General features: G+C 38.2%; 3 protein-coding genes across 3 annotated transcripts; 1 reads left to right on the top strand and 2 right to left on the bottom strand.

Annotated features, from left to right (window-relative positions):
- Window positions 1-1630: 1630 nt before the first annotated feature.
- Window positions 1631-10714, bottom strand: LOC135625806 (glutathione gamma-glutamylcysteinyltransferase 1-like). Its single transcript, XM_065130891.1, has 8 exons — window positions 10540-10714; window positions 9700-9856; window positions 8967-9205; window positions 6437-6600; window positions 4966-5017; window positions 4018-4245; window positions 3435-3932; window positions 1631-2245 (listed from the first exon to the last, which is right to left on the bottom strand). The coding sequence occupies exons 1-8, from the start codon at window positions 10612-10614 to the stop codon at window positions 2156-2158; spliced, it is 1503 nt and encodes a 500-aa protein (XP_064986963.1). The 5' UTR covers window positions 10615-10714; the 3' UTR covers window positions 1631-2155.
- Window positions 10715-13649: 2935 nt separating this feature from the next.
- Window positions 13650-14374, bottom strand: LOC135624542 (protein PROTON GRADIENT REGULATION 5, chloroplastic-like). Its single transcript, XM_065128259.1, has 2 exons — window positions 13999-14374; window positions 13650-13921 (listed from the first exon to the last, which is right to left on the bottom strand). Exons 1-2 carry the CDS (start codon window positions 14275-14277, stop codon window positions 13817-13819), a joined length of 384 nt encoding a protein of 127 aa, XP_064984331.1. The 5' UTR covers window positions 14278-14374; the 3' UTR covers window positions 13650-13816.
- A 642-nt stretch (window positions 14375-15016) lies between these two features.
- On the top strand, window positions 15017-21752 carry LOC104000436 (heterogeneous nuclear ribonucleoprotein 1). The gene is made up of 2 exons (XM_009422482.3): window positions 15017-15479; window positions 20167-21752. Exons 1-2 carry the CDS (start codon window positions 15258-15260, stop codon window positions 21334-21336), a joined length of 1392 nt encoding a protein of 463 aa, XP_009420757.2. The 5' UTR covers window positions 15017-15257; the 3' UTR covers window positions 21337-21752.
- Window positions 21753-21792: the final 40 nt, after the last annotated feature.

Below are 21792 nucleotides of genomic sequence, written 5' to 3'. Positions count from 1 at the left end.
GTACCTATAAGTATTAATAGAAATTGTCTTAAAAAGGTATTGTAACATTAAATACTTTAAATCAAGAATTTAATTTCTAATGCTACAAACGGTACGTACCAATCCGGTATGCTCGCTACTGAGTGGCATTAGCTTGGGTGCATCGAGGGAGAAGAGGAAGAAGGTGCTCAAAGAAGAGAGAGAATCGATAAAATCTCAATATTTTTTGATCCGATGCTATCCTCTCTCAACGATCTCGATCTAGGAGGTAACGGAGTGGCAACGACTCGACTTCTTCTTCGTTGCATTCTTCGTAGAAAGCCAGAGACGCCTGCGGCCTTCGTCGTATTCTTTGTCGAAGGCTAAAGACGTCTTCGTCGAACACCACATATAAGGAGAAAATCATATTCTTCTCCACGTTTTATATTATATTATATTATATTATATTATATTATATTATATTATATTATATTATATTATATATATTCTTTTATATTATATTATATTATAACATATAAGTATGATTTTATAAGGCTAAAGACAACGTACACCTTTTATATTATATTATATTATATTATATTATATTATATATATATATATATATTCTTTTATAAATATATGTAGTGAAAGAGAAGTACAATATTGATGATTTGAAACTGTAGTTTCATATCGTATTGATGTTTTATCTCCTCTTTCACTACATGTTTTTATAAAAGAATAAATATTTGAAAAGTTATTAGCAAAATTTGAAAAAAAAAAAAGAAAGTCGAAAATTGTTTTATTATTGTTGATATTCTATAGTATAAAAATATTCTCAACCAAGAAAAAAGAGGTGTCTTTTGTTCATATTTTTTTGGTGCAATAAAAAAAACTGGGTTTGTATTGGATCAATTGGTTCTGCCGGTTCTTCAGAATCAATCTAGTCAGATCCAATCCAATAATGGAATTAGAACAATTAAATTAGAACAATTAAACGTCTGGTTTGTAATTTTCCATTTTCCCAGTGACTTCTTTCTTGTTCGAATGATCAGTTCGAAGAGGTCTCAGTGACACTGAGCAAAAATATAAGCATAATCTAAAGGAAAAACATGCTCCACTTTTTCTTATTTCTGAATCAAGCGAGACACAACAGAATAAAGTTATAACTCGGTGTTATGACGCTAAATCCACACTGATGCAATTTTATCTGAATTAATTTTCCTTACGTTCGATGCAATGAAGGGCAGTTAAAATCCCTATGCTGAATCAAATAATGTCCATGGTCTAACGCAATCCCATGATGACCACAATTGGAGATTCATTTACCACCCAAATATATGAGCAATTCATTTGAATGAATAAAATCACATATCAAAACACACCATATACTGAATCTTGTATACGTTCTATTAAAAATGTCACTTGCTGATGGTCACAGCTATTATCTGTATAAATTGGAGTATTCTGCCAAATAATCTGTGACAGGAATTAATTCCTCCCATGTCAACTTTAGCCTAAAAAAACACATAGAGTAAGCTAATTTAAGCAGGGAAAATAACTAATGCAGCTTCTCCAAATGATTATAGAGTCTATAGTTTGTTAGCAAAAGAGAAAAGAAAGAGCCTTCGGGGTTAACAGCTATATTGCCCCTTAATAATGCTCAGAACAGCACTCAACAAAATCTTTAAAGAGGACAAATGGGCACAATACAATAGCAGAGTCTTAAGATTCCAACTATTGTATGGATATTGTCCCTTAATAATGCTCAGAACAGCACTCAACAAAATCTTTAAAGAGGACAAATGGGTACAATACAATAGCAGAGTCTTAAGATTCCAACTATTGTATGGATCTTGTCCTGTCATTATGCTGTATTAAGGCACTGTCACTGATCATAGTACGAGCAATGAATTGTCAAGAAAATTTCCACCTCCCGCATAAGGTTCTATATCTTCTATTTGAAAAGGAAGACTCAAAATTATCATATCAAGTGAACGAACACAATGTCCAATTGTGTTATTGTGAACGAACACAATAGCAGAGTTCCAACTATTGTATGGATCTTGTCCTGTCACTATGCTGTATTAAGGCACTATCACTAATCATAGTACGAGCAATGAATTGTCAAGAAAAGTTCCCCCTCCTGTATAAAGTTCTATATCTTCTATTTTTAAAAGGCAGACTCAAAATTGTCATATCAAGTGAACCAACACAATGTAGAATCATCATCTACTTCCTTGTCTTTGCACCTTTTCAGATAATGAAGTTGTCTCCGTAAGAGTAAAACCTGTTATGTACATGTACGAGTTTGTTAAGACCATTCATAGTACAGTTCATAAGAAATGGCATGCCAAGTCATGCAAGCTGTGAATAGCATCACCTAAGTTCCCTTTCAAGTATAGAATGCTTTAAAGAATTATTATAAAAATTGAGTACTTCAAGTTAGTATATGATACAAAGCAGAACTATTTCTGGGGTATGGATATGGTAAGCAATCTGATACATCCATGTTTCATAGGTCAAGAAGAGTAACATTATGACAAGTTCTTACTAGGTTAAGCAAATATAAATACAAGCAAAAGTGTAAACGAAAATAGTAGAAATTTCATAAGTCAGCCATCTCATCCAATTCCAATAAGAGACACTTGATCCTATTTGACTAAGCCATCCTGGTTTGGCAAAATTTCTTAGCATTATGATAATAAATTAGTTGAAGTGGACTAATTAATCAAAGTCAATCAGAGTTGACTGATTTATCCAACTCTAGGCAATTTAATTGCCGTAAAAGTTAAAAAAAGAAATAAAAATACGGAGAATGGAAGTGAAGAGGAAACAGAAACAGAAAATAAGCAAAAAGGAAAAATGTCTCTGATTGTAAAACAAAGAAAATATTGTTTCTAAGAAGGGTCAATGTATGTAGTTTATCCCCTCAAGCAGATTTCCATGATTTTGATCCTGATTACCTTGATCACAAAGGAATAATCCTACCATAAGACCAACTCTCACCTTCTGTGTTTGGTAAAAAACGAACATGTGTTATGTAAAAGTTTATGTTAAATTTAAAATTTTAAGAACAAGAGATTCTAAATTTAGATATCGGGTACTAAGGTTGTGATCAAAGAGTATATTTTACTGTCACTACATGCTATGCATCCAGGTGATGGAACAAATGGCAGACATCCTAAAATTTATCTCCAAGTAAATTGTAAATGTTTTTAGATTTTTAGTTGAGTTATTCAGACCATTACAAAAAAATCAACAAAAGTCGTCACTCTTACTTGTTAGATCTAAAATGATCGAGTTGGATGTCCAACAATGAAATATAAACAAAGAACCAGTTCCAGATTTTGTACAACCTTAACCCATCATTCTAAATTTTTAAAAGATGATGTTGCCTAATCATATAAACCAAAAATAGAGTAATTGCTTTCAACATACATTTGAGAGAAGAAAGAATAAAGCAAAGAGAAGCCAACCTCTTGTTGAAGAGCATCAGGAAGATTTTCTGTTGAAACAAGGCATTGAATTTCAGACAACAAGCTCTTATCCTTAATGTCCAACCAGGTAGTCGGAGGTAAAGCCAACAATAGAACAGTTAAAACATCAGTGCTTGCAGGGTGCATCACAGTGCAATTATTCAGTGTGGAATTGCAACAGCACCCTGTTGTTGCTTTTGACACAGGTACAAGCATATCAACCTCATGTTGATTGCCACCTGAAACTACTGTCCCAGAGACAACAGTTGTAGATTTGTCATCATTAACTTTGAAGCATTTAATACATGTTCTGCTGCAAATTCCTGAACTAGATGTTAGTTCTCCTGATAATAGTGCTGCTCCTTGACAACAGACATTAGCTGCAATCTCTGATAACAAATGCTTTTCTTCTAGTTTGTGATTTGAGTTTGAAGAAGATAACAAGTCTGTTACACATTTAAATAGCTCAGTCTCATGAACTTGTTGCAGTATCTCTTCCTGTAATCCAGAATATTATGAGGGAATATCCAAAGAAGATATCCAAGATAGGGAAACAGGAGGGAGCAGGGAAAGGAAGCAAGACCTTAGCAGCAAGCCGCTCTTTCTCCTCTTTACTTAAGCTAGATCCATTTTCCTCTTGTCGCCTAACTTCTAAAACCCATTTGATGAAATATCCAGCACATGCAGGTAAGGATTCCAACAGAATAAAAAGAACCTGGGGAACACTTTTTAGGTCCTCAGACTTCAAGAGTATAGGTACTTCATCCATCAAGTATTTTGCCATGGTCACCCATCTCTCATCTCTGCAGCTCTAAAGAGCATTCCGGAATTCACACAATAAAAATAATGAATCACTAACATGGTAAATCACATAACCGTTAGGTAATGAGCCTTCCATAAGGCCTAGGTGATAATCCAGGTGACCAACCCAAGAAAGTTCACATTTCACAACATCACAAGAGTTTTGTACTTATTTTTGGAAAAGTAACATTTCAATTATATCATGATTCTTTTATATTGGCATTGAGAGCATGCAAAGGCAATCTCGCTAAATAATTTAGATGCTAAAATTATAATACACATCATTATTGCTGGAAACCAAGTTATTTCTATCATTCTATGTATATGCATTGCAAGCACAAATCTATGATAACTTCTTCATACATATGAATATATATGAATACATATATGGTGGTCCAAGCAAGCAAAACCTAGACAACTGATGCTCATTTACTTTCTGAGAACCATCATGATCGACTGTGACAACTAGCCACGAAAGATCCATGATAGCTTGAAATTTAACATTTGCAAGCAAGGGACATAATTTGGTGACATGGACAGTATACATAATTGTGACTGTATCCTAGTTTAGATGTGACAAGTACAAAAGGATAATTCATAATTGCCAATGATCTATAGACCATCCTCATAATACATATCGAATTCTCTTTAGTGACTATTTATCCAAAGAAGAAAGCTCTATTAATTTTTAGTAAAGAAACAAAAGGAATGGAAAGATCAAATTCTTTACCAGTGTATAAAGCAAGGATGGCACTTTCTGATGGATTGAAATAAGCATAAACCTGGAAATTAAAATCTTAAGAGTCAATCGTAAAAAAGGTTCAAGGTTTACAATATACACTGAAAAAGGACTAAAAAGCAACTGCAGCCTTAAAGACAGAGCAAATACACTGAAAATTAACTCGTTCAGGGTAGTATCTACCTGATCTAGAAAGAGGATTTTGAAAAATAAAGGAATATCAGGTAACTATATCAATTCAATTAAGAAAAAGATATATCAGAGCATAGTAACTAGTGTTAGGGATATAAAAAGTGTGCGTAAAGAGTTCCTAGAACCATATGGTTGAACCATTATATCCTGATCTTTTCACATTGGAAATTGTGAACTTATTAGGCATCCAAGATAGACCTCCCATGGTATATGTTGTTACTTCCATGGTGCATGTCAATACTAATGATATTTGCTTGGACTGAAGAGACTTAAACTTGGATTAATTAAAAATTTTGGAGAAAAATAAAGTTGACTCATTCTGTAATATTTTCACATAACTGTCTATTTATTGATAATTAGCACATTCTTGTGGAATTCTTATTTGACAACTATAAATAGATGGCTGGCTGTACCATCCAGTATCATTTTATAAGATAATTCTTATTTATTTTAGTCCAAAAAAAAACTAACATTAAAACTCTAAAGCAGCAAATTCTTCTAAACTGGTTAAGGGCTCAAATAAATAATGTACATGAGCCTTTATTTACATGACACTATACGAGATGTTAAATGTCAGAAAATCTTTTCAATGCCAACCAATAATGTTAATCCAAAAAAAAACTAACATTAAAACTTTAAAGCAGCAAATTCTTCTAAACTGGTTAAGGGCTCAAATAAATAATGTACATGAGCCTTTATTTACATGACACTATACGAGATGTTAAATGTCAGAAAATCTTTTCAATGCCAACCAATAATGTTAATGCAACACCATTAGATAGGAAACTGATCAATCAATGCTCAATAATTTCACCAACTATTTGAAGTGTCCAGTAAGAACTCTTTGTTGTTCAAAATGAAAAAGCATGGAGAGACAGACTTTAGTAGCATCACCAAGTCAACATTGTTTCTATAACCAGGTTCAACTGTTTTAATTCAACATATCCATTGGAAGTATCCCACTTTAAGAATCTAATACACATAAAAGCAAGTTGAGATAACCTACATCAAGCACATCAGAAATGTCACATCCTTCCCCCTTGATTCTCATATGACTGAGTACTACCAACACATGTAAAGAAAAAAAGTAGCATAATGCAAACAAGAATTAGCACTCAAACATGATGCTTTCCACACAAAAAATAGTAAGTTGAAGATTATGTCAACCTATTTCTTTCAGTAATCCATTTTTGTAAAGCATTATCATCAAATTCAAATTGCTCCTTTTAAACTGATGGATAATGAGCACGTGAAAAGTTAAAAAGTATACCCCCTAGGACGCCCAGTTGTTTTATCAATCGTATCCATGGCTTCCCAAAGAAGAGCAAGTGGAACCCAATGAGGAGGATATTTAAAACGAGCTACATCCAAAATAAGTGCCATATCACTTTCTGCATGATATCCACCAATTGGTGAAAAATGGCCAGTTCCTGTCTGCATATGAATGAAAAAGAAAATGTCAGTTGTTCCTCCAAGCACTGGAACAACAAATAAGCATATGGTGGAAGCACAAAATACTTGTAGAGTTTCATAACCAGTGCATAGTTCATATCAGCTCTCATGGATAATTCTATATCAAATGTGAAGCATAATTCTTATCTATGCAAACTGTATTAGACAGCTAGTTATTTTAAGATAATATTGAAAATAAGTGAGGAGAACCACCAGCAAATATGGTGTAGTCAACATCTTAGAAAGTACATTGCTAGATGCAAATAAAGGCAGCATTTCAAGGTCCCAGAAAAGGACATCCAAGATGGAAAAAGACATAGAAAGCAAGATATTGCGTTCAAGTACATTGCTAAATACAAATAAAGGCAGTATATGAAAGTCCCAAAAAAACACATCCAAGATGGAAAGACATAGAAAGCAAGGTACTATTGCTTTCAGAAAGCATTATTTGTATTATTCAACATGTTGAGTACGAAACCAATTTTACATTCTAACCCTTAAATTCCCAAATAGATGTTGGATGGTATCTTAAGATTCAGAAGAATTTTATATCTTTCAACTATGTTCGCTGACTATAGAATATCAACATGTGAGCTGGTCTCATACAACATCCCACCAGCTTGAGGCATAGCCAGGGCCCATTTAGCTCTCAATCAGCAACCCAACTCGATCTCATACACCATGCAACCTATTTGGCCCTAAATCAGCATTCACAACTATCACAAAGACCCAAAAGGAGTTGACACTAGCCGGGGCCTATTTGGCTCTCAATCAGCATTCCCAACTATCATAAAGTCCCAAAAGGAGTTGACACAGCTTAGTTCAACATTCTACAGTTTGTTACAGCCCTATAGGTTATAGCACATAAATCAAATATGATGCAGCATAAAGAAGCTTAATACAGCTTACTGTGACCCCAGGCTTAAGAAAGAAAAGGAGGCCTTGTTATCTATGATAAGGAAGAAGACAGCAGCATAATCATAGCTGGAATAGCATTGAAGAAATCCTTTCTCAAGAAACATAGTCGAGTTAGAAGCAATTCTTTCTCAAGACTCTCCTAGTTGAGTCGGAAATGGAGAGGGCTGATCAATCCTCCTCATTCAATTCTAGCAGTGATATTTTATCTATTATTTTTGTCTTAATTTCGTAATTATATTTGTAGCTATCTAGACTTGTTTTGAGAATGTTTGGTGAAAAAATCCTATATTAAACAAGTCTTTCAAATTTTGAGCACCCTTTTAAGTTTCAATGTGAGTGGAGATCGATGCAATGATGAAATTAACACTTTTTATGGCTAGAAAGAGTAGACACAAACAACAGAAGCAAAATGAATATTACCGCAAGTTCTGCACTAGATGAAGTTCAGAAGACTGTTGTCATAGGAATCAGTCAATTCCTTGTTGCTAATGATGAAGTAATCATAAAATTCAATGTCATGAATTTATCTTCTACAACAACTTCAACATTCAACATCCTCAAAATGTGGAGCCAAAAAGAAATGTGCAAAGATCAATGACATAATTGTGCAACACACTCCCATACCTCCACACTGTAATAAGACGGATATATGGGGAACTGTTACAATCTGGCCCAATCTTAAAAAACTGCCTGTCATTCTTAATAATTTGCAGGACCTATTCAGCAGTAAAAAAAGTATTCCTGACTATAAAAAGCCCAAGTAGGGTCCAACACAGCTTGGTTCAGCCATCTACAACTTGATACACATCGTACTTCCCACTTAAATTGTTTGAAAAAAAGAAACTAAAGACAATCATGTTAACTTTCTACAAAATGACAATATGCGAGTGCCAAAAAATGTCCCTGGGCCTTTGTATGCTAAGATAATTGTTTAGGTAACTATTTATCTTTTACAGATACATCCAACAGAATACCCAGATATGGTACAATATAAGGTTCCCATGCATCGATGTCACCAAGAACTTCTAGTTCTGGATATTTTTGCAAAAGAAAGAAAAATTACACTGGAGTAGCAGCACTATCTTACTGAAATTTCTTAACAAGATAATGGGAGACATTAAAAAGCTGTCACTCAATTATTTATCTGTATGAAGCAATCACTGATGCAGAGCTTCAAGTCACAAGTCATAAAACTGATTTAATAAGAAAAAAAAATTTGATGGCCTACCCATATGCACTTCTGTGAACAAGCTAGTATTGCAACTATAACATTAAAAAGTAGAAAACTTGCATTTAACACATATCTTCTTTCCCAATAAAGTCATTTGCAGTTCCTTGAAGGCAATATTATGTATGTCAATGGACCTTCCAACCTAAGATAAGGCAAACATTCAAAAGGGAAATGTTTGCAAGAAAAATTAGGAAGAGACCTGGTTGAAAGGTTTCCTGTGATATGATACTATCAAGTGACAATCTTCCGAGGAGGTGCACTTAATAACATGAGCACGAAAATCATCAATGGTGCTTTGGTTTGTCCGAAAAGCTTTAACCTCAGCTCCAGCACACTGAGCCAAGCAAGCAACTGTCCCAAATGTGATACCTTCAGCTTTAATTTTCTCCAAAGGTTCACAACAGTCCAACATGGACTCATCATACCATCTCCAAGGACCTAAAAGGTAAAATATAACCATTGTAACAAAACTAAACAAAGGTATAAAAATGAGATAAAGAGTAACAGTATAAATAAATCAGTTCCATTAGTCCAAAACCAGTATAAATCCTAAGATACCAGCTTTCATTACCAATTAGAAGCTACAAATTAGTATCAGAAAGAAAAAAAAAAAACATAATTACAGAATGCAGCATGCAGTACATAGAAGTTATAATATGACAACAAACCAATCAATAAACTGATTGGATTAATTAACTATGTTTAAATGGCTGAAACAAGCAAACTGTTCAAGGATTGACTTGCAGAATTCAAATCTGAACCTTCAAAAAGATCAACAAAAAACCCAAAAACCAAAGATGGGGAGATGGTGTATCTTTACTCAACAAGAATTTGCCAGATAAGACATGATATATACGAAAAAAATATATCCAAACAACAAGATGTTAACAAATTTAGGAGAAATAACATGAAGATTAGTGATAAAGTAACACCTTTCCACTTTCTCCCTGGGTCTATTGCCAGAGCATTCAAGACCATAGCCAAAGTGGCCAATCCGCAGTATGCAGGCTCTGATTGTGTTTGGAAGTGAGAAATTAACTTGAAGAACCCCTCCATTGTCCCACTTTGATAAGCTTCAGTGAATAATCTCTACAAATTTTGCCAGGGAAGAAGAACAAATATAGTATTAGCTCAAAAAGGAATGCAAGTAAAAGCTGTCCCATCAACATGAAACATTAGTAATTAATATAATCGCTATATAAGGAACCAAGACAAATAATATGATTCATAGAAGTATTTTTCTCCTTTTGCATGCTTAGTATGAAATAATTAAAAGTCAGCCCACCAGGTTAAGATTATCAAAAAACTATACAATACATTTCATGAAACACGTCAAGATAATAAGATACTATTTTTCGTATTTGTGCTCCCTGAAAAGAGGATAACTTCAGAAATAGCATTAGCACATAGGCAACCCTATTACCCTTCACCAAACTGAACACGATAACAGTGCAAACAAACATTAGGCCTCGAGCACACTGTGTTATATAGCACATAGACGCCTAAACCCGTTGCGCTTTATTGCACTGAACCAATTAACAGTGTCATTGAACACTATGCAGGTATTCAGTGCGAAGACAGAACTCCCAGGAATTAAATTTATAAAACCCTCGTACCCCGAAGAGCATCGACAACAGGTACGACGAAGAATCAGTTCGCTCCATAAAATCAAAGGAAGGAAAGATACCTAGCGCTAGCCGAAGTATGGCTTCCGCCACCGCCGGATCGGAGAGCAGAAAGAAGGGGATCGAAGGAAATTCGAGATGACTGACCTTTCCTTCCGGGGAGGCGAACTCGATCGCCGGCGGAGAAGGGAGTTTTCGTCGATAGAGACCCGCGGCGGCCATATCTGCGTTCTCCTCTCCTCCACCTTAGTTTCTTTCGCCTCTGCCCTGTCTCTCTCTCACTGCCCCTTTCTGTCGTTCTCTATTTGCTTTCGCCTTTCCCTCCGCCGTCGGTTCAACACCCATTCAAATTTAAATATAATAATTACACTATCCAGCAAACCGATCCGAAGAAAACTACAAATTGAATTGCTTTTCCTAAAATCTCAAAATAAAATAAAATAAAATTTTCAAAATCATTAATTATTTTACGTGTGATCTTCTCATGAATTTAAACCTAATATAATGGTTGAAAAGGAGGACTCATTGTGACCTCTAATTATCATTATAATTAATTAATTTTTATTTATGTCAATTAAATTTGGGTTAATTATATATTACTCTTGTAATTAGTTATCATTAAGTATCTATACTATTAAATTTTAATTAACTAATTATATATTATTTTTATAACGAAAATATCAAGTTTAACACTAAGCACATATTACTCTGTCTCACTTTAGTTTTTCACTAAAAACGTCCGAGTCTATCGTATAAGGAGAAATGAATTGAAATATTTCACTTTTATAAATATAAAGATTCTAATATAATTTTTAAAATATAAAATTTAGAATACTGAAAGTAATTAATTATAGGGGATAATTTATAATTAATCTATTAAATTATAATAATCTACTCTAAGATGTCCTCTTTATCTATGAAATACATCAAATAAGATGTAAATAATTTCAAAGCCTCATCTTATAAATTCACACCTACAATTATGAAATATATTCTGATAATTGATTATAAACATCACATTGATTGTCAAAATTTCTAAGAGCATCATATTAAATAATGACAGGTGGGGGAGAGGATCTTTCAGCTTCACATGCCACTTTAAGGTTAGTATTCAGTGATTCTTCTTTTATTAATGAATAATTGGTTTTCATAGTGCTTCCGCATGTAATATTATATCCACATGTGGAGAATATAAGTGCGTTTTGTTTTGTACAACAAAAGATGGATTCAAAATTAATTATAAGTGCCTCAAAATTAATTAATTATCAGATATTTAATATCCTCAATGACACTTATGATTGTCGAAGTGGAGATATCCTTGCCATTAGGTCACTCATATTGTTTTACTCACGAAGTATTTAATTAGTTATCTTTAATAATTTGATTTTTATACTTTCAAAAAAGTATTTAATTAAATTATGAAATATTCCTTTTATGTGTGATATAGCATGCCTATGAAGTTTTTCCTCATATTCAAAAGCTGACATGAGGTATCCACACGAGAATTATATTGACCTAAGTAAATGATCCTATCAAATTGTAACCATGGTGGTATGCCTACAAACAAAGTTTGAAGGATCAATAACCATCACATATGGTGCTTGATGGTGAATTTGACAATGCAAAATGCTATCATGTGGACTATTGAACCCCTAATTAATCCTTCATCAAGTCACAATACTTTAACAAGGTCTAATAGCCAAATTAAAACCATCTTTATTCTTATTAGATGTCACAACACTTGATTTTGATCTACTTATGGGTCTTGACATCTAGTTAGTAGCTTATATTGAGCTCATCCAAGTCAACCTAAACTAAATCTCTTAGTCCTACTTGATTTTTTTCTTCTCATTATTATTGTACGTAAGCTTGAAAGACATTTAAAATCATATTTAGTGTGAAATGGGTTATACCAATGCTCCATTTAAGACACCTACAAAACTACCTGCCCTTTTAATTGGAGATATCCGTGGCCCCACGCAGGAGCCCACCCGTCGTGAGACACGCAGGTCAGACGTAGAGCGTTGCGCAAGCCGTTTGATCACCGCAGGAAGAAGTATCGCCACCAGCTGTAGCTCCTCTGTCCCTCTCGATCGCCACCCACCGTTCCTCGCCAAACTCCGGTTGAAGGCCCACAGCCTGTCCTTGTTCTCCTTCGTCCGCCGCTTCCTGCTGCCCCGGTTTTGCCTCTCCCGCTCCTCTCCTCCCCAATATAATCCACCAACCACACCCCCCGTCACCTCCAAGACGACCATGGAGGCAGTGGACGGTGGCTGCGGCGACCTCGGCCGGCCGGCCACTGCCCTCATGCCCTTCCACCTCCTGGAGATCACCATCATCTCTGCCCAGGGCCTCTACCCCGCCACCCGGTCCATTAACACGTACGCCTCCGCTTGGGTCGACCCGAAGCACAAGCTCTACACCCGGGTGGACCGCGCCGGCCACGCCGACCCCACCTGGAACGACAAGTTCATCTTCCGCGTCGATGACGCGTTCCTCCGCTCCGACACGGCCTGCGTGGACGTCCACCTCCACGCCGCCCGTAGCCGCCTCAGCCCCCTCCCCGATCATCTCCTCGGCACCGTCCGCGTCGTCCTTAGCTCCCTCAGCCCCGCCCCTGGCGTCCGCCGCTTCGTCGCCCTCCTGGTCCGCCGACCCTCCTCCCTCCGCCCCCACGGCATACTCAACCTCAGCGTCGCCATCCTCGAACCCCACGTGAGGAGCATGCCGCTCTACTTCGGCCTCGACTCTCCGGCGGCCTTCGCCTACAAGGATATCACCGTTGGAAGACAGGCGAAAGCCAACGGCCGAAGATGGTCCTCCGATGACTGCAGCGGATGGCAGCTGGCGAGGAACGGATCGGTGAGCATGGAGAGTGGGGTGGAGGAGCGGGAGCGGGAGGAGCTGGAGACCAAGCTAGAGATGTGGAAAGCCGAGATTTCGCCAGACCACGAGAGGGACGACCGGTCAAACAACAGCCATGGCGGGCATAACCGGAAGAGAAGTGGGAGGCTGTCGTTCTTCTCGTGCGCTGAGACAGTGGAAAGTGAATAGAAGAAACAAGCTGTACGTACCAAGCAATGGGTTGGTCTGCAAATGGGTGTCGATAACGTAATCTGATGCATGTCTACGTTTTCACTTGGAAACTACATAGAGACTACATGTAGAGAACATTCTGCTCCTCTTCAACTACGTTGCTATTAGAAGCATAATATGAAGCACGAGTTAGACACCTCTTATATCCTACCACAGGAAAGTGAATCTCAAGCACAAGACTAATACTAATATGATGATATGTGAAGATACAGCAGCTGTTTGTTGAAATTAAGCAGCCAAACAATACATATATATACATTCTTTCTCAGACGAAACCACCAGAAAAATTCATACAGCACAGTTGCTTCAGCTAAGAAAGAATGGCATGTCAGGCGAGAAACCCAAGCTTTTCTCCGTTCTTTTTGGCCAAGCGGATCAAACCTTGTCTCTGCTTACCATCAGCCCCTATAGTCTTGCAGAACTCTGTGATCACCTGAGCGCAAACACCAACATGTGAACGATAGACAAGTGATGAACGATTCATATATGTACGCACACACAGACAAACACCTGGGAGTGGAGAGCTATGGCCTTCCCTCTGAGCTGATTGAACCGCTTCCTGCCGATGATGTTGCGAGTGAAAACGACCAAGGGCGCGAAGAGGCCTTTGCCTTCGTTGACGTTTCCCATCTTAGGCAGAGACCGGCGGGGCCTGGAGACCCGAACCGACGCCGGGGCCGGCCTGGCCAGCATCGCCCGGTCTGCCCCGGCAAACGAGGTGGCCCAGCTTCCATGGAACGTCGAGTGCAGGGAGTTACTGAGCCCTGTGGCTGACAGCGGCGCAGCCATGGAGGTGGAGGGCTGTTGCGGTCTATGTGCTGGAAGAAGAGCGGGATCTTCGATGACAATGAAGAGGTAGGAAGAGAGGAACCGGTGGCGAGGGGAGGAAGATGTGCGCCGGACGCAGGCCACACAATGGAGATCTCGATCGAGTGGTGGCGGTGATTCATCGCTCTCCGGATGAGACACAGCTGGAAAGGGTCCCACGCTGGTGGGGAGATTCTTTCGAAACAGTTAGGACAGGTGGGCTCCACCCACACGAAGTGCGTGGACATACCCTGCATCCTGTTCCAGCTTAGACAGAAATCCACAACGAATCGTGTGGTGGCAGCGAACGGGGATGAGAAATATCTCGAGGTCCATACACCGACGGCTACACCCACGCCACGCAATCGAACACGCTCATACACGTGTACGTGTCACCCAACACGCGCGCTTGCGTGCCCATTGCATGAACGAGTGTGAGCACACTCCTGCTTTCATGTATGTTCATATTCTCGAATCTTAGTTTAGTTCATTAAATTGGCTATTTATGAGAACTTAGGCTAAAGATATAAATATGAATTTGGATGTCAATATTTTAGATAAATGTAGCATTAAATATTACGTTAATGTTAAGGATCATGACATCATAAAATAATTAAGAAATCAGCAATATATATTTAAATAGTCGATGTCCAAAACCCCTCCTTTTATTCCGAAACATAAAAGCAAAAACAAAAACAAAAAGCGAGGTCGGAAGCATAACCCTACCCTGCAATCGACCGATCGATCTCCACCCTCGGATCGGAACGACTAACCCGATCGCATCCGTTCCCAAACTACATTATTCTCCTCTATTTGGGCTTCGTCCCCTCCTCTCTCCCACCGGCGGCGGTGGTTCTCCTCTCCTCTCCTCTTCGACTCTCACTATTCCACTGGCCGGGTAGTTTATACTAGAGAGTGAAGAGTGAAGGAAGTGTTTTTGAAGAGAGGCACAGAGAGAAGAGATGGATTCAGACGAGGGGAAGCTCTTCATTGGGGGGATCTCGTGGGAGACCACCGAGGACAAGCTCAAGGATCACTTCGGCAACTACGGCGAGGTTCTAGACGCTGTCATCATGAGGGACAAGGTCACAGGCCGGCCCAGGGGCTTCGGGTTCGTCGTCTTCGCGGATCCCTCCCTCCTCGATCGCGTTCTCCAGGACAACCACACCATCGATGGCCGCACCGTGAGTTTCTTTTCCCTATTTCTCTACCTCGCTTTTTTTTGCTCTCTCTTGCTTGATCTCTGAAGTTAGGGTTACCTGGTGCTGCACTCGACTCGTTTCGATGTAAAGTTTTAAGTGATTTCTTGCTGAGGAGTCTCGGAGAGCTTTGATCATGCTTGTTTCTTTTCTTATAATGTTAACTTCTCGTTGCCTATGTTCTGTTGTGATCTTTCTTTGATGCGCACTAAACTTTGAGGTGTGTAACATTGATTGGGCCCTGCTTCTTGATGCAATTTATTTGTGATTTGTAGTTAATCTTCTTGATACTGCTAATAATATTGCCATGAATCGTTTGTTGATAGACTTGATGCATGAAAATTCAGTGATACTGGTTTAGATGAGTTTGTGATGTGTATTTATATATGGGTTATTTTCTTGCATCATTGTCCATTTTGTAATTGATATATTAGTTGGTGGTAACCAAGATCTTGATTGAATTATGACCTTGGAATTTGTGGTGCGTCTTTCTTTAGTACTTGATTTCTATGTGCTATTGTTATCATGGTTTGCAAGCCCCTATAGTAAGTATCTGATGCTTAATTATTCTGTCTGAGCATGTGTAGATGCCTTTGTGGACTCTCGTTTCACCTTGTCTACAAGTTTGATTGACTCAGGCCAACATTTGACATGTTAACAAGATTGATTTCTAGTTGGATTATAATTCAGGTTTATTCACTTTGCTCCTTCGATCAATCTTTATTCCATCCAAACTTGCTTAGATGGACTTCTTAATTAACCTGAATGAGGGATGTGTGTCAGATGAAACATACATAGAGTTGACCCCTTTTAGGGGCACAACAGAGGTATATTATTCTGATCAACCAAGGCAGTGGGTGGGTAGCCATTGAATGGGGCCGCCATACTTAGGAGTGCTCAACCAGTCATTGTTGGCCAAGCATAAGTATAATAGCCAACGAAGTCGATTCTTAGGTTATTTTAACTCATACATTCATAGATCATCTTTGGTCTGTTAAACTTGATATAAACCTTGGACATATATCTTGACACATGGATAACAATATTTCTCCAGAGTTCCTCTCTTTCTCCCCCTTAATCCACCTCACTTCTCTCTATCCTTTCTCCCGAGTTACTCTCTTTCGTTCCTTAATCTACGAAACTTCTCTTTATCCTCTGTCTACTCTGATGCTTGTTAGGACATCATTTTGTTTTAAGGCTTCATCATATCAATTTGTTAAAAGAGCTAGTTGGACGAGAGTAACACCACCTTTAACATAATTCATTTTTGCGTCGATGCTCAAATATAAGATCTCAAAGGTTTAGTAATACAGATGATGATACAACAATTTTATGCTTCAACCTAATCAACACTTATTACAATATCTCGATGCACAAAGCGTTTGAATTGAAGTAGAAAGGAGTGATTTGATAGTGACCACAAAGATAACACGATTTATTAGAAGAGAACATGACCCAAGTAAGGACCTCGCAACTTCCGCCTCTTTCCTTTTCAGAAAGAAATATTGAAGAGGGTTTGTTGTATATGGATGAAGTCAAAAAGGCAGTTGGTTCCTACATTTGGCTGGCTCTACTAGGGTTCAAGTATGACCTAAGAGGTTGTTGTACTTCTATATCCCGGTGCCCCACAAGTTGCTTCATTAATCAGCAAAGCTTGTATTGCCAAGAAGAGGACATTGCACTATGCTAATTTTGTTAGATTGTTTAGATAGGCCACCACCATCACTAAGTTGGCAGCTTCTTCATATCAGTTACTACAAGATGACCTATTTCAATTATAAGGCTCCTACTTCTATCTTAGCACAGTCAGCATTTTCTATGATTTCTCTAGGAGCTTTGAGACCTACAAAGATGCTTATGATAGGAAAATTATTAGGCAACGTCAATGTGCTTCTATTGCAACTAAACATGGATAATGCGGCATGTGTAAGACATAATCATGCAGCTTATTAATATTTGATTTTGATGAAGGAGAAGAAGGGATGGAAGAATATCTTTTCAAGAGAATACAAAGAGAATACCAAAGAAGAAGAACCACCTTTGGATGAAATATTAGGTACATATTAGAAATTCTCATGTATATCATACTAAGTGTGATCCAAAAAACTTGTCGCTTGGTGCTTTACTTCCTATGTAAATAAGCAACTAGATCTGCCTATTGTTGCATTGCATTTAATATATCTAAAATTTAGATGAAATTTGGAGTTTGTTAGTACATTTTAATTCATGGTGTTAAATGGCAACATGCTTATAGGTAATTTTGCCAACACACCTTTATCCGTGCAAGAATGATCAAATATTGATTTGTATGCTGCAATTATGAAAGAAGTTAGGTGGTTAGGAATGTTATTTGCGACTTCGAAAAATTGGTAACCGTGGTAGACGTTTGACACAATTGCAAGAGGACACTTTTACTATTAAACATGTGTCCCTTCAGTAATTCCTGAAGCTTGTTCACACATCTTTAGTCTTCTACTGTTAGAATAAACCCTGAACTATAGCTGGAATAGCACCAAAGAGTCCAAAGATGATGAACAAAATTTTAGCCTATGTAATCTACCAGTTTAGCAGGATTTCAGGTTCCATTTGAACCCTTTTGCTTAACTACAACTTGCTTCTGATGATATCTCTTTTGAAGTGCCAAAAATCCACCTCAAATCTCAGCTCAATCGGAGATTGACCTCCAAATTTGCTCTATAAATGTCTAATGTCAGTGCTGTCCAGCAAGGGTGTATGGTAGTCTTCAGCTTTATACATGTCTAACATCAGTGGTGTCTATTCACGACCACCAAATCACTATTGTTTCTCTTTAAATTGTAAAGTAATAACATTAACCATATATTGAAAAACTTTGAAATTGGAAAAATTGTTGAAGGGGAAGCTCAAGAATAGATAATGTTGCCATCCAAGAGTAGCTATTCATCACTTGTGTTGCTTATCAAGAGAAGGGACTAAAGTTGGAGATTGTGTTGATTTACAGGAAGTTTAGTTACATAATTGTGAATATCTTCATATTCATGCCTTTCTTGTTGGCGTTTAGAACATCACTTTAGAATACATGACAAACACTGAATTTGTTTTCCATGCCCTTCAGTATTAACCAATGCACCTTCTATATTTGAAGGGCTTATGAATAATAGTTTTCAACCAATATAAAGAAAGACATATATAGTATCTTTCAATATTGGTATATAGTAAGCCCTAGGCAGATCGCAGAAGAGCATCCGAGGAATGTCATGGAGATCTAGAAGAGCTATCCTTTATTTCTAAAGGAGACTAAATGTTTATTTCATAATAATACTTGGCTTATTTTGTTATAGAGAGTATTAGTACATCTCGACAAGGTGAAGGGGAACAATCTCATTTGATAACAACATACTCTGAAGATTCTTAGGATTGGACAAGATAGTGGCAACAATTTATAGAAGTTTATGGACAGTTAGTTGTAGTACTCATTACCTATTGAGTATCAAAGAGTAATTTCAGATGGACAACTCTCATTGGGGTGACTGAACATCTTACAGGTTTAGCTACAAGGGTGCTCAACCCACCCATAGAGATTTACACATGCATTAGTAAGTCCATACACATGCATCTACCACTGTGATATTTGATTCTACCTTGTGCAGAAGTTTGATTGACTTTGGCCAATAATTTACACGCCAACAAGTGTAAGTCCTTGTTAGATTAGTAAGCTGGGTCAATGCCATGTGGTTTAATTTTATCTCCATGGATCAATCCTTATTCCATTAGGATTAACTTAGAATCTCAAGCAGCCTAAAATATTACCAACACATATTAGAAGGGATTAGGCCTAACCTTTTCTTGGAGCTCCAATGGGGTAGGACAAATCTCGTTCCCCCAATTGGACCCATCTCTTGGTTTTCCAACATGTGTTGACTTGGGAAACGGGCACTTGCTAGATGATGCCACCTGCCCCAAGGAGTTTCTGGTCATCCTTGACCTAATGTGGGTAGAGCAAGCAGGACATTGATCTAGGATGGTCAACCACCCTTGTTTAGGAAACAGGGGTCAGCCAGATTATTTTAGGTCCTAGTTAGTCTTCAATCCCTTTCTCTCTTTTTGTCATCTTTGTCATCTCATTTTGTGTATTTTTTCTTTCCTCAGATAATAAGGAACTTGATTGGAGGCAACTTTCATGTCAAGTTTTATTAGTTCTTGTCGAGTTTGCCTTTTTTTGGCTGTATGGCTGAAAAAATGGTCAAAATCAGATTATTCTTGATGATATCAATAGAAATCAGATGTAACATATTGGAATCAATCTACAATGTGAACTATGGTTGATATTTATGATTTATCTTGCACAACAATGATTTGCTTTGTGTAATTATATATTGTATCCTAACTTGATAGCATTCTGTGTGATATATTCTTGGTCTTCTTGAAGTTGCAATTTTATCGTGGTGTAATTTTTATTGTGATAAAAGTAACATGTCACTACAGAAAAATTTTAGCAACTGGTTGTTTTGTGTAATCTGCTGATTTAATTTGTTTACTTAATTTTCCTTATCATGCAACAATTTGTGCTGGAGTTTTTGGGAGTTGTTATTCTATTGAAATTTAGAAAGCGATATTTTACAAAATCATTACTTAAGGATGCATTTTGTTGATATAAATATCTCGTCTGCCGTACAACTGATTTAATCAACAGGTGGATGCTAAAAGGGCTCTTTCAAGAGAAGAACAGCAAATGTCTGCCAGATCTGGCAATACCACTTCTGGAAACCCCACTTCCGGAAGATCAGCTGGAGCAGGTGCCGGTGCAAACATAAGGACCAAAAAGATTTTTGTTGGAGGTTTGCCTCCCACCCTAACAGAGGATGGGTTTCGACAGTACTTCGAGTCCTTCGGCACTGTGACTGATGCAGTTGTGATGTATGACCAAAACACCCATCGCCCTCGAGGCTTTGGGTTCATCTCCTTTGATTCAGAAGATACTGTAGATAAAGTTCTTCAAAAGACTTTTCATGATTTGAATGGCAAGCCTGTGGAAGTGAAGCGTGCCCTTCCAAAAGATGCAAATCCAAACACTGGCAGTGGGCGATCAATGGGAGGTGGATCCCATCAATCTTATGGTGGTTCGAGTGGTAATGCTAGCTCTTATGATGGTAGACCGGATGCCAATAGGTACATGCAACCTCAAGCACCAGCTTACAGCTCCTCTGCCTATGGTGCACCTGGTTATGGCTATGGAACTGCAAACAGTGGTGTTGGTTATGCCGGTTATGGTGTTGGTGGCTATGGAAGTGCCGGTGCTGGGTACAATGGACCTGCTGGGGCCTACGGAAATCCAAATGCTCCTATGGCTGGTTATGTAGGTGGTCCTCCAGGTGCTCAAAGGAACCTTTGGAGTAATCAGGCTCCAAGTGGTTATGGCCCTGCAGGCTATGGTGGAAGCGCGGCCTATGGTCCAGCCGCCTCATGGAATGCTTCAGCTGCCAGTGGAGGATCTGGTGCAGTGCCAACAGGTCAAAGTGGGACCCCTGGGTATGTGAGTCAGGGTTATGGTTATGGTGCATATGGAGGATCAGAAGGGCCTTATGGTACTCAAGGGGGCTATGGTTCTCTCGGCGGACGAGGCAGCAGTGGTCCAGGTGGTAGCCCTGCAGGCAATACAGGAGAACAAGGAGCAGGTTCTGCTTACATGGGTGGTAGTTATGGAATTCCTAATGCAAACTCGGGTTATCCAAATGCTTGGAGGCCAGACCCTTCACAAGCAGGGCCCTATGGAGCTTCTCAGGTGAATGGGGCCCCTGGTGGTCCAGCTAGTTATGGAGGTGGTTATGGTGGCCCTCACGGCAGGCAAGTCCAACAGCAGTAACTAGAGGACTTATGTTGCAATGAATCACCATCTCTTCTGTGTTTCTTGGGCCATTTTACCTGGCACTCAGCAGAGAAAGGCGAAATTTATCACTGGCTTGATCTCAGTAGTTTAACTGCAACTCTCACTTGATCTTAACAGTTTAAATGCTATTCTGCTCTATTCGTAATGTAGAATTAGTAGTCCTGAGGAGTAGTAGATACCTCATATTTCTATCTTTGAAGTTTCTAGTACTTGGATTTGGTGGTGTGATTAGCTGTGTCTTTCAGTTCTATATTTTCGAGAAAATTTATCCATCTGCCTCTAGTTTAAATCTAGAGTAGCTTATGGACCCTTGTGTTTTTGGATGTTGCAGTTAACTGCAGTATTTACTGTGCTGGCGATAGTTATCTACTAAGCAAATTGGTAGAACTGGATATGCATTTTTTGGTTGTTGTCGCTATCTATTACCATCTC

The sequence above is a fragment of the Musa acuminata genome, chromosome BXJ2-10 (assembly GCF_036884655.1).
Source record: "Musa acuminata AAA Group cultivar baxijiao chromosome BXJ2-10, Cavendish_Baxijiao_AAA, whole genome shotgun sequence".
Classification (NCBI taxonomy): Eukaryota; Viridiplantae; Streptophyta; class Magnoliopsida; order Zingiberales; family Musaceae; genus Musa; species Musa acuminata.
This window is presented reverse-complemented; position numbering and strand designations above follow the sequence as displayed.

Excerpts from the sequence above, each read along its gene's own strand:
- LOC135625806 (XM_065130891.1), bottom strand. The coding sequence starts at position 10,614 with ATGGCCGCCGCGGGTCTCTATCGACGAAAACTCCCTTCTCCGCCGGCG. Across the intron at positions 5,018-6,436 it reads ACAACTGGGCGTCCTAGGGG|GTTTATGCTTATTTCAATCC; the intron begins GTATACTTTTTA and ends TTTAATTTCCAG. Across the intron at positions 2,246-3,434 it reads CTGATGCTCTTCAACAAGAG|GTTTTACTCTTACGGAGACA; the intron begins GTTGGCTTCTCT and ends TGTACATAACAG.
- LOC104000436 (XM_009422482.3), top strand. The coding sequence starts at position 15,258 with ATGGATTCAGACGAGGGGAAGCTCTTCATTGGGGGGATCTCGTGGGAG. Across the intron at positions 15,480-20,166 it reads ACACCATCGATGGCCGCACC|GTGGATGCTAAAAGGGCTCT; the intron begins GTGAGTTTCTTT and ends TTTAATCAACAG.
- LOC135624542 (XM_065128259.1), bottom strand. The coding sequence starts at position 14,277 with ATGGCTGCGCCGCTGTCAGCCACAGGGCTCAGTAACTCCCTGCACTCG. Across the intron at positions 13,922-13,998 it reads CCATAGCTCTCCACTCCCAG|GTGATCACAGAGTTCTGCAA; the intron begins GTGTTTGTCTGT and ends GTTTGCGCTCAG.